This window comes from Oncorhynchus kisutch, unplaced genomic scaffold, assembly GCF_002021735.2.
Source record: "Oncorhynchus kisutch isolate 150728-3 unplaced genomic scaffold, Okis_V2 scaffold1019, whole genome shotgun sequence".
Classification (NCBI taxonomy): domain Eukaryota; kingdom Metazoa; phylum Chordata; class Actinopteri; order Salmoniformes; family Salmonidae; genus Oncorhynchus; species Oncorhynchus kisutch.
In genome coordinates, this window is record NW_022262964.1 from 90,001 (window position 1) to 102,438 (window position 12,438).

At 49.3% G+C, this 12,438-nt stretch overlaps 1 protein-coding gene and 1 non-coding gene across 3 annotated transcripts in view; one reads left to right on the forward strand and one right to left on the reverse strand.

Annotated features, from left to right (window-relative positions):
* The window catches only part of LOC116364190 (receptor-type tyrosine-protein phosphatase O-like), an 87,888-nt gene extending 75,983 nt beyond the window's left edge, over positions 1 to 11,905 (reverse strand). For both annotated transcript variants that reach the window (XM_031817413.1, XM_031817412.1), the window contains exon 1: positions 11,396 to 11,905. In XM_031817413.1, the coding sequence (XP_031673273.1) occupies positions 11,396 to 11,618 (223 nt within the window). In that variant the 5' untranslated portion in view covers positions 11,619 to 11,905. The remainder of the gene's footprint in view (positions 1 to 11,395) is intronic.
* On the forward strand, positions 5,543 to 5,696 carry LOC116364191 (5.8S ribosomal RNA). The gene has a single exon (XR_004207932.1). It is a non-coding gene; the product is annotated as a 5.8S ribosomal RNA (ribosomal RNA).
* Positions 11,906 to 12,438: the final 533 nt, after the last annotated feature.

Below are 12,438 nucleotides of genomic sequence, written 5' to 3' on the forward strand. Positions count from 1 at the left end.
AGGTTTCCTCAATTATCTTATTCAGTTCCGGCCAAATGGTATGCAAGCTAAGGTCGTTGCAATTCGAAAGATGTTACTGTGCTTGGCGAAGATGGACAGGGACTCGCGGCAGAGCCAGGCAACGCATAGGGCAAAATTCCGCCAACGCTGCAGGGACGAGGTGCTCAGCGCTGCGGAGTTAAAACGCTTTGTTGAGCTAAGCAATCGAGCCATTCCTTCAGTTCTCAGTAGGCTGGAGGAACGTGCCACATGCTCTGACAGGCGTAGGTTTGCAGCTCTCATGTCCAGCCGGTTGGCCATATTTAATGGCACTCGACGATCCCCAGTCACAATGTTTAGTGTGACTGATTTCAGTGAAATAACCCCTGAAGGTGGGGGTTATCAGATGTCTATAGCTTCCCACAAAACTAACTATAGCTTCGGGGAGTGCAGAATTGTTCTATGTCAGGAGGAATACACTTGGCTTCAACGATTCCATAAAATCAGGCCTCATCTGAGTGGATTGACCTCAGACACAGAACTGTTCTTTTTCACATCCTGCGGTCAACCCTACGGTAATCTGTGTGAGTATGTGGGGCAAATCTTTGAAGAGTTTGGCATTGGAAGTAAAGTGACCTTTGGTACAATTCGACGCAGTGTTGCCACGTTGAACTTTAACCAAGGCTCAGTTACAGACCGGGGAACTGTTGCTGACCATATGTGTCACTCTCTGGAAACCCAGGCACGTCACTACAGGTACCATAATCTGCCCAAAAATGCCAGCCGGGCCCGGGCACTGATTGAGGGTCAAATCAATCAATGATTAACTGATTAAATAAAGCATATTTGTTTGAAATTCACCCTTGTATTTGTGTCATTATGCATTAAAATGATTAAAAATGTGTTTAATCCGCATCCACAAAAATATGTGAAAGTGTCCATAAATAATTTAATTTTTGGGTTACCGGGTGCACGGGTCTATTTTGGGTTACCAGATGCACGTTTTCAATCACCAGGTGCACGGGTCTATTTCCTCCTCCAGCACTTGGCTAACAGTCCATAAAGCACCCAGGACGGCCCTGAGTGAAAGAGGGCCGTAGTAGGGTGCTCCTATAGCGGGCATTAAAATCAGAATGACCGTTAAATGCATTTATGACCATATTTGTATTTTTGGGTTACCGCTTCCATAGCAATCAGTATCCATCGTGAAATTTCAAAGTGTCCATAATGCACTCAGGTCGCCCCCGACAGAGAGAGGGCCGTAGTAGGGTGTTTCCATAGCGGGCATTAATATCAGAATGACCCTTAAATGCATTTAGGACCATATTTGTATTTTTGGGTTACCGCTTCCATAGCAATCAGTATCCATCGTGATATTTTAAACAGCCAATAAAGCACTCATCGGTATTTTTCATAAAATGATTAAAAATACTTCCCGAGGGGCTAGAGGTCCCAAATTTCGTCTCATACCCTCTCTCTCAATGGGCAACAAGTAGAGCATGTCAAAAACAAATTGCCCTAACAGGCACCTATGTTTCCGGTAACATTCACTATTTTCCCAAAACTTAAAACGCAATTTTCTATTAAAATGTTCTATACAAAAACGGTTCTAATTAAATGTAAATTATCGTCTATTTGTGCCCTTTCGTTTAAAAAAAAACCCATCCAGATTGGATATGTACTTTTTGATTTATTCACGTTTTGGTGTACCGGCATATAGCCCATATAGCCCAAGATGGCTGTAACCGGACAGTATTTTAATATTTAGGTTCCCAGGTGCACATTTTCAATCACCAGGTGCACGGAGGTATAGGGTCCCCCATGGATAAAGGTCCGTATTAGGGTGGTCCCAAGTGGGCATTCATTTTTTGTAACACCGCTAATGTAATTTTTGGGTTACCGGGTGCACGGGTCTATTTTGGGTTACCAGATGCACGGTTTCAATCACCAGGTGCACGGCTCTATTTCCTCCTCCAGCACTTGTCTAACAGTCCATAAAGCACCCAGGACGGCCCTGAGTGAAAGAGGGCCGTAGTAGGGTGCTCCTATAGCGGGCATTAAAATCAGAATGACCGTTAAATGCATTTAGGACCATATTTGTATTTTTGGGTTACCGCTTCCATAGCAATCAGTATCCATCGTGAAATTTCAAAGTGTCCATAATGCACTCAGGTCGCCCCCGACAGAGAGAGGGCCGTAGTAGGGTGTTTCCATAGCGGGCATTAATATCAGAATGACCCTTAAATGCATTTAGGACCATATTTGAATTTTTGGGTTACCAGATGCACGTTTTCAATCACCAGGTGCACGGTTTCAATCACCAGGTGCACGGCTCTATTTCCTCCTCCAGCACTTGTCTAACAGTCCATAAAGCACCCAGGACGGCCCTGAGTGAAAGAGGGCCGTAGTAGGGTGCTCCTATAGCGGGCATTAAAATCAGAATGACCGTTAAATGCATTTATGACCATATTTGTATTTTTGGGTTACCAGATGCACGGTTTCAATCACCAGGTGCACGGCTCTATTTCCTCCTCCAGCACTTGTCTAACAGTCCATAAAGCACCCAGGACGGCCCTGAGTGAAAGAGGGCCGTAGTAGGGTGCTCCTATAGTGGGCATTAAAATCAGAATGACCGTTAAATGCATTTAGGACCATATTTGTATTTTTGGGTTACCGCTTCCATAGCAATCAGTATCCATCGTGATATTTTAAACAGCCAATAAAGCACTCATCGGTATTTTTCATAAAATGATTAAAAATACTTCCCGAGGGGCTAGAGGTCCCAAATTTCGTCTCATACCCTCTCTCTCAATGGGCAACAAGTAGAGCATGTCAAAAACAAATTGCCCTAACAGGCACCTATGTTTCCGGTAACATTCACTATTTTCCCAAAACTTAAAACGCAATGTTCTATTAAAATGTTCTATACAAAAACGGTTCTAATTAAAAGTAAATTATCATCTATTTGTGCCCTTTCGTTTAAAAAAAACCCCATCCAGATTGGATATGTACTTTTTGATTTATTCACGTTTTGGTGTACCGGCATATAGCCCATATAGCCCAAGATGGCTGTAACCGGACAGTATTTTAATATTTAGGTTCCCAGGTGCACATTTTCAATCACCAGGTGCACGGAGGTATAGGGTCCCCCATGGATAAAGGTCCGTATTAGGGTGGTCCCAAGCGGGCATTCATTTTTTGTAACACCGCTAATGTAATTTTTGGGTTACCAGATGCACGTTTTCAATCACCAGGTGCACGGCTGTGAAAAGTGTGGACTCTGCCATTTTTCCGACCAATTTCTGTAATTTTCAGAAAATGATTAAAAATACTTCCCGAAGAGCTAGAGGTCCCAAATTTCGTCTCATACCCTCTCTCGTGATGGGCAACAATTGCATCATATCAAAAACATTTCGCATTCACAGGCACCTATGTTTCCTGTAACATTCACTTTTTTCCCAAAACTTAAAACACGATTTTCTATTAAAATGTTTTCTACAAAAACGGTTTTAATTCCATGTAAATGCTCGTCTATATGTGCCCTTTCGTTTAAAATAAACCCCATCCAGATTGGATGTGTACTTTTTGATTTATTCACGTTTTGTGTTTAACAGAATTTTACCCCCAATTGCGGGATACACATAAACCCAGTGAGGTTCCGAGATTATATCGATAAATTGGCCTGAACGTCAATTACACACTTGGGGGTGGGTCGACCAGACAGGTACCGGCGCGAAATCAGAAACCTGGTTTTTGACAACAAGACTTCCATGTCCTAGAGAGACGGGGGTGGTGTCAAACTGATCAGGCCGAATAGAAAATAAGTACTGGGTACTTTTGAGGGATGTGAGCCCCTCGTAACCATGGTAATTTGGACATTTTCCGCCGGCGTCCGATTTAGTGGTTGGAACAGACCCTTCGGCGTCCGATTTATCCTAACTTTTGAGCCACGTTTCCCAGCTTGGTGATGGGAGGATATTGAGCTCTGCCCCGGCAGTTGCTCTATCCCAGCTATTACCTTGTGGGTTTGGTTCATCAATGACCATGGTTCTGGTCCAATGAAGGTGCCCGTCCCTTCGGCGACCGATTGGTGGTTGTTTAGTCCCGGTGAGGGCTAGCTCTCCAGTCCAGTCCCATACTTGTTTCACGGTGCGTCTCCATGGTTGTCCTCTGTTGTCCAGGGAGTTTAATTTCCTCTGACTGATTTGCATTCGTTTTCCACCTGGGAGGGACTCTATCGGCCGGCCTTTGGCTGGTGTTCTGATGGATGTTCCCTCCCGACCCAAGTGGATTTGCCTCTATCGGGGGAGCCCCTTTCGGAATTTTGGTCCCCTAATTTCGATACACTCCAGCCGCGCAACGTTCGTGCGATTTCGAGCCGAACTGTCTGACCAAGTGGCCCTCCATTGGTGTTCCGGTGCGGGGAGTGGCACACTCAGGCTGCGAAGCATGTGGTGATGGTCATCCCGTAACGCATCGGCACCAAAAACACGTATTCTCAAACCCTGTCTTCAAATGTGGACCTACCCGGTTGACCCAAGCGGTCTGTCTGAGGCCGGGCAGCGTCCGGGAAACCAAAGTATTTGGGTTCCGGGGAGTATGGTTGCAAAGCTGAAATTTAAAGGAATTGACGGAAGGGCACCACCAGGAGTGGGGCCTGCGGCTTAATTTGACTCAACACCGAAAACCTCACCCAGGCCGGACGGGATTGACAGGTTGAAAGCGGATCACACACTGAGCGGATCAGCGTGTGTCTACCCTTCACCGAGAGGAATTCCCAGTAAGCGCGGGTCATAAGCTCCGGTCCCTGCCCTTTGTACACACCGCCCGTCACTACTACCGATTGGAGAGGTCCTCGGATCGGCCCCGCTGAGGTCGGTCACGGCCCTGGCGGAGCGCCGAGAAGACGATCAATCTTGACTATCTAGAGGAAGTAAAAGTCGTAACAAGGTTTCCGTAGGTGAACCTGCGGAAGGATCATTAACGGGTTGCCAGCCGCCGGCATGGGGCTGAGCGCCGAAAATCCAGCTATGCTGCGGGTTGGGTAGGGTAGGGGGCTCACGCCTCCCGCCTCTCTCTTCTCCCGGCGCGGGTGTCATCGGTCCTAGCCCGCTTCCCCGCATTCCCCCCTTTGCCTGGGATGTGCCCGACTGGCTCCATCCCCTTTCCCCATTAGCCACGGTTGCATGACTCACCTATGGGCGGGTGGAGAGGCCGCTACCGAAGGGGACTGGGGGTGTCCGGTGAACCGGGACTTCCCAAAATGGTCTAACACTGATGTAAGCGGCTTGAGTATCGCCCCGTATCCTCGCGCGGCACTGGGAACCCAGTCAACTTCTCTGCGCCCCGGCGTAGGTGGGGGTTCAATGTCTGCGCGGCTTCCCTGGCGCTTCGGCGACGAGGACGCAAGCGCAGCTCCCGGAAGCCTCCCTATTCTTAAACCTTTGTCTTTGAACTTATGGCCTGGCGCTCTGGCGAAGTGCGGGTGGAGGAAAGGAGGGTAACCTCCCCATCTCTGCCCGGCCTCTGGCCTCTGCGTGCGTAATGAGAAAAACAAGAGTACAACTCTTAGCGGTGGATCACTCGGCTCGTGCGTCGATGAAGAACGCAGCTAGCTGCGAGAACTAATGTGAATTGCAGGACACATTGATCATTGACACTTCGAACGCACTTTGCGGCCCCATGTTCCTCCTGGGGCTACGCCTGTCTGAGGGTCGCTTTGTCATCAATCGGAACCTCTGGGTTTCCGCAGCTGGGGCAGCTGGGGCAGTCATGTGGTGTATAGAAGACCGCTTTGCCCAGTGTCGATCGGGGGCCTGAGTCCTTCTGATCGAGGCTCAGCCCGTGGACGGTGTGAGGCCGGTAACGGAAGGGAGTCGGGTTCAGATCCCCGAATTTGGAGTGGCGGAGATGGGCGCCGCGAGGCGTCCAGTGCGGTAATGTGACCGATCCCGGAGAAGCTGGCGGGAGCCCCGGGGAGAGTTCAGGGGCGCCCTGGAATGGGTTCGCCCCGAGAGAGGGGCCCAAGCCCTGGAAAGCGTCGCGTTCCCAGCGGCGTCCGGTGAGCTCTCGCTGGCCATTCAAAATCCGGGGGAGAGGGTGTAAGCAGGCACTCGATCCAATCTTTTTTTGGGACGGAAGGCGTCTTCCTCCACCTCCCCTCTTCAGTACAAATGGGTCACCAGGTGCACATAGAAGCACCAGGAGTCAGAGTCCAGATGCCCAGAGAGAGAGTGGGCAATCGGACTAAGGAAGGTGGGTACAGGTAGAAAAGTACCACCGGCACCCGGTAACCCAAAACGGACGTCGTGCACCCGGTAACCCAAAGACCCAAGAGAGAGTGGGCAAGTCAGAGTCCGATAGCCCAAAAAGAGAGTGGGCAATCGGACTAAGGAAGGTGGGTACAGGTAGAAAAGTACCACCGGCACCCGGTAACCCAAAACGGACGTTGTGCACCCGGTAACCCAAAGACCCAAGAGAGAGTGGGCAAGTCAGAGTCCGATAGCCCAAAAAGAGAGTGGGCAATCGGACTAAGGAAGGTGGGTACAGGTAGAAAAGTACCACCGGCACCCGGTAACCCAAAACGGACGTTGTGCACCCGGTAACCCAAAGACCCAAGAGAGAGTGGGCAAGTCAGAGTCCGATAGCCCAAAAAGAGAGTGGGCAATCGGACTAAGGAAGGTGGGTACAGGTAGAAAAGTACCACTGGCACCCGGTAACCCAAAACGGACGTTGTGCACCCGGTAACCCAAAGACCCAAGAGAGAGTGGGCAAGTCAGAGTCCGATAGCCCAAAAAGAGAGTGGGCAATCGGACTAAGGAAGGTGGGTACAGGTAGAAAAGTACCACCGGCACCCGGTAACCCAAAACGGACGTTGTGCACCCGGTAACCCAAAGACCCAAGAGAGAGTGGGCAAGTCAGAGTCCGATAGCCCAAAAAGAGAGTGGGCAATCGGACTAAGGAAGGTGGGTACAGGTAGAAAAGTACCACCGGCACCCGGTAACCCAAAACGGACGTTGTGCACCCGGTAACCCAAAGACCCAAGAGAGAGTGGGCAAGTCAGAGTCCGATAGCCCAAAAAGAGAGTGGGCAATCGGACTAAGGAAGGTGGGTACAGGTAGAAAAGTACCACCGGCACCCGGTAACCCAAAACGGACGTTGTGCACCCGGTAACCCAAAGACCCAAGAGAGAGTGGGCAAGTCAGAGTCCGATAGCCCAAAAAGAGAGTGGGCAATCGGACTAAGGAAGGTGGGTACAGGTAGAAAAGTACCACCGGCACCCGGTAACCCAAAACGGACGTTGTGCACCCGGTAACCCAAAGACCCAAGAGAGAGTGGGCAAGTCAGAGTCCGATAGCCCAAAAAGAGAGTGGGCAATCGGACTAAGGAAGGTGGGTACAGGTAGAAAAGTACCACCGGCACCCGGTAACCCAAAACGGACGTTGTGCACCCGGTAACCCAAAGACCCAAGAGAGAGTGGGCAAGTCAGAGTCCGATAGCCCAAAAAGAGAGTGGGCAATCGGACTAAGGAAGGTGGGTACAGGTAGAAAAGTACCACCGGCACCCGGTAACCCAAAACGGACGTTGTGCACCCGGTAACCCAAAGACCCAAGAGAGAGTGGGCAAGTCAGAGTCCGATAGCCCAAAAAGAGAGTGGGCAATCGGACTAAGGAAGGTGGGTACAGGTAGAAAAGTACCACCGGCACCCGGTAACCCAAAACGGACGTTGTGCACCCGGTAACCCAAAGACCCAAGAGAGAGTGGGCAAGTCAGAGTCCGATAGCCCAAAAAGAGAGTGGGCAATCGGACTAAGGAAGGTGGGTACAGGTAGAAAAGTACCACCGGCACCCGGTAACCCAAAACGGACGTTGTGCACCCGGTAACCCAAAGACCCAAGAGAGAGTGGGCAAGTCAGAGTCCGATAGCCCAAAAAGAGAGTGGGCAATCGGACTAAGGAAGGTGGGTACAGGTAGAAAAGTACCACCGGCACCCGGTAACCCAAAACGGACGTTGTGCACCCGGTAACCCAAAGACCCAAGAGAGAGTGGGCAAGTCAGAGTCCGATAGCCCAAAAAGAGAGTGGGCAATCGGACTAAGGAAGGTGGGTACCAGGTAGAAAAGTACCATCGGTACCTGGTAACCCAAAACGGACGTCGTGCACCCGGTAACCCAAAGACCCAAGAGAGAGTGGGCAAGTCAGAGTCCGATAGCCCAAAAAGAGAGTGGGCAATCGGACTAAGGAAGGTGGGTACAGGTAGTACCACCGGTAACCCAGAGTGGACTTAGGTTCTGGGTGGAAAGCGGCCGGGTGACCAGGTGCACATGGGCCTTTTTGGGTGACCAGGTGCACGAGGGCCTTTTTGGGTGACCAGGTGCACGAGGTCCATTTTGGGTGACCAGGTGCACGAGGTCCATTTTGGGTGACCAGGTGCACGAGGTCCATTTTGGGTGACCAGGTGCACGCGGTTCTTAACAGCGCGGCTATCTGCTTTATTGCCGGGGAAGGGTGCTTAAGTGTGGGTGCCCTGGTTCACCTGGTGTGCAAGGTTGTGGAGGTGGGGGGGGGTCCCCTGCTGGAATCATCCCCGGAAATAGAGGGTTGTTCCCCGGGTGGTGAGTGAGGGCCTAACTGCCTGTATGTGTACTCTCATGCCCAGAGAGAGAGGCCTGTTCCTGGATAGGGAGTTAGGCCTTTAGGTCTGAAGGTCAATAGTTCCACTGTCCTTAAGGGGGGCAGAGCAGTCAGCCTCTGTGGAGGTGAGCTGCTCTGTCCCCCTTTTTTTTGGCCTAATTCCCCAATCACCATACCCAGAGTTGGACATAGTGCAATTTCTGTGATTTATTTACCATCCATTTTGGGTTACCAGATGCACGTTTTCAATCACCAGGTGCACAACAATGTGTATCCATCAGAATAGTTTAAACAGTCCATAAAGCACTCAGGACGGGCGCCCATGGATAGAGGGCCATGGATAGATGCCCACTATCATAGTCCCATAGTGGGTATTAATATCAGAATGACCGACAAGTGCATTTAGGACAGTCTTTTTATTTTTAGGTTACCAGGTGCCTACCTTCAAACACCTTACGAGGTGACTACTTTAAATTAGGAGATTATTTTTAGGTTACCAGTTGACCGGCTATTTATTTTTTCCTGCCAAAATCGGTATTTTTCATAAAATGATTAAAAATACTTCCCGAGGGGCTAGAGGTCCCAAATTTCGTCTCATACCCTCTCTCTCAATGGGCAACAAGTAGAGCATGTCAAAAACAAATTGCCCTAACAGGCACCTATGTTTCCGGTAACATCCACTATTTTCCAAAAACTTAAAACACGATTTTCTATTAAAATGTTCTATACAAAAACGGTTTTAATTAAATGTAAATTATCGTCTATTTGTGCCCTTTCATTTAAAAAAAACCCCATCCAGATTGGATATGTACTTTTTGATTTATTCACGTTTTGGTGTTTCAGCATATAGCCCAAGATGGCTGCCAACAAAGGTCAAATAAGGCCTTGAGGCCAGATAGAGGCATATAAACTGGTTAGGGGTGTTTGGCCTTTAGGCTTGTATGTCCCTTCATCCCATGAGAGAGAGTTTAGCCTTTTAAGCCTCTCTGTGTCCTCTCATTCCCAGAAAAAGTCCCTTTACAGGTTAGGTCAAATAAGGCCTTGAGGCCTGTTTGTGACCTCTGATGCCCAGATAGAGGCATATAAACTGGTTAGGGGTGTTTGGCCTTTAGGCTTGTATGTCCCTTCATCCCATGAGAGAGAGTTTAGCCTTTTAAGCCTCTCTGTGTCCTCTCATTCCCAGAAAAAGTCATTTTACCGGTTAGGTCAAATAAGGCCTTGAGGCCTGTTTGTGACCTCTGATGCCCAGATAGAGGCATATAAACTGGTTAGGGGTGTTTGGCCTTTAGGCTTGTATGTCCCTTCATCCCATGAGAGAGAGTTTAGCCTTTTAAGCCTCTCTGTGTCCTCTCATTCCCAGAAAAAGTCCCTTTACAGGTTAGGTCAAATAAGGCCTTGAGGCCTGTTTGTGACCTCTGATGCCCAGATAGAGGCATATAAACTGGTTAGGGGTGTTTGGCCTTTAGGCTTGTATGTCCCTTCATCCCATGAGAGAGAGTTTAGCCTTTTAAGCCTCTCTGTGTCCTCTCATTCCCAGAAAAAGTCATTTTACCGGTTAGGTCAAATAAGGCCTTGAGGCCTGTTTGTGACCTCTGATGCCCAGATAGAGGCATATAAACTGGTTAGGGGTGTTTGGCCTTTAGGCTTGTATGTCCCTTCATCCCATGAGAGAGAGTGTAGCCTTTTAAGCCTCTCTGTGTCCTCTCATTCTCTGAAAAAGGCATGTCAACCGGTTAGGTCAAATAAGGCCTTGAGGCCTGTTTGTGACCTCTGATGCCCAGATAGAGGCATATAACCTGGTTAGGGGTGTTTGGCCTTTAGGCCTGTATGTCCCTTCATCCCATGAGAGAGAGTTTAACCTTTTAAGCCTCTCTGTGTCCTCTCATTCTCTGAAAAAGGCATGTCAACCGGTTAGGTCAAATAAGGCCTTGAGGCCAGGGCAGTGGGTTTTGTCCCAGGCCAGGCCAGTGGCTTTCTGGCCTATGGGCCTATGGGCCTATGGACCTATGGTCCTTTTTTTGGTTATCAGGCCCCTGTGGGGAAAAAAAATGATTACCCAGGCCTGGCATGAACACTTGACCCGGTGATTGTGAGTCAAGCTCCCTAACCATTAAGCCATACAGCCTTTCGTGAGTAAAGAGACAGCGATGTGAGCTTTATAGTCAAATTCTCCTTCCCCGTCCATTTTGTACCATATTGGGCCTCTGCTGGGGCCCACACCTGGTGCCCACACCTTGGGCTGTGGGTTAGCAGGCCCTGTGGGGAAAAAAAGACGCTGATCCTTGCGGGTCTCGAACCCTTGCCTGACAATTCTCAGGCAAGTCCGCTACCCACAGGGCCAAACGTCCTTTCACGAATAAAGAGACAACGAGGTGAGCTTTATGGTCAAATTCTCCTTCCCCGTCCAATTAGTCCCATATTGGGCCACAGGTGGGGCGCATTAAGCCCTGGTTAGGGTTAGGATCAGGGTTAGGGTCAGTGTTTGGGTCAGGGTTAGGGTCAGTGTTTGGGTCAGGGTTAGGGTCAGGGTCAGGGTTAGGGTCAGGGTCAGTGTTAGGGTTAGGATCAGGGTTAGGGTCAGTGTTTGGGTCAGGGTTAGGGTCAGGGTCAGGGTTAGGGTCAGGGTCAGGGTTAGGGTCAGGGTCAGGGTCAGTGTTAGGGTTAGGATCAGGGTTAGGGTCAGTGTTTGGGTCAGGGTTAGGGTCAGTGTTTGGGTCAGGGTTAGGGTCAGGGTCAGGGTTAGGGTCAGGGTTTGGGTCAGGGTTAGGGTCAGGCTATACATACTGAGATAGAAGGTGAGCCCTGTATACGCGGTGCTCTCCCTGGCCTCACAGTCTCCTGCGGAGCTCAGTGTGGTGACCTGGACTCTGTAGGTACCAGGCTCTGTCAGCTCCGTGAAGAACTCATGAGTGTTCTCATCCACCGTGGCCGTCTCTGTAGAGTTACCTGAGGACGGGGAGACAGGGCTCAGAGAGGTCAGAACAGCACAGGTCACAACAGATACCATTCAGCTATTGCCTTCATCTGACAACATAGGAGCCCTTAACTCCAGCAGTACTGATCTAGGATCAGGTCATAACAGATACCATTCAGCTATTACCTTCATCTGACAACATAGGAGCCCTTACTCCAGGAATACTGATCTAGGATCAGTCACAACAGATACCATTCAGCTATTGTCCTCATCTGACAACATAGGCGCCCTTACTCCAGCAGTACTGATCTAGGATCAGGTCATAACAGATACCATTCAGCTATTACCTTCAGATACCATTCAGCTATTACCTTCAGCTGACAACATAGGAGCCCTTACTCCAGGAATACTGATCTAGGATCAGTCTCATTCATTAAGATCTAAAGGCAAAAAGTAATTCCAATATCAGCACTCCTTTTCTGAGAGTCTTTGTGAATGTGGTCTTGGTTCTTATTGACCACCGTAGTGGTCTTTAGCTTACCGTCTCTGTAGATGTAAGACGTTGAACCTGTCGTATGTAGTGGTCTTTAGCTTACCGTCTCATGTAGATGTAGACGTTGAACCTGTCGTATGTAGTGGTCTTTAGGCTTACCGTCTCTGTAGACGTTGAACCTGTCGTATGTAGTGGTCTTTAGCTTACCGTCTCTGTAGATGTAGACGTTGAACCTGTCGTATGTAGTGGTCTTTAGCTTACCGTCTCTGTAGATGTAGACTTGAACCTGTCGTATGTAGTGGTCTTTAGCTTCCCGTCTCTGTAGATGTAGACGTTGAACCTGTCGTATGTAGTGGTCTTTAGCTTACCGTCTCTGTAGATGTAGACATTGAACCTGTCGTATGTAGTGGTCTTTAGCTT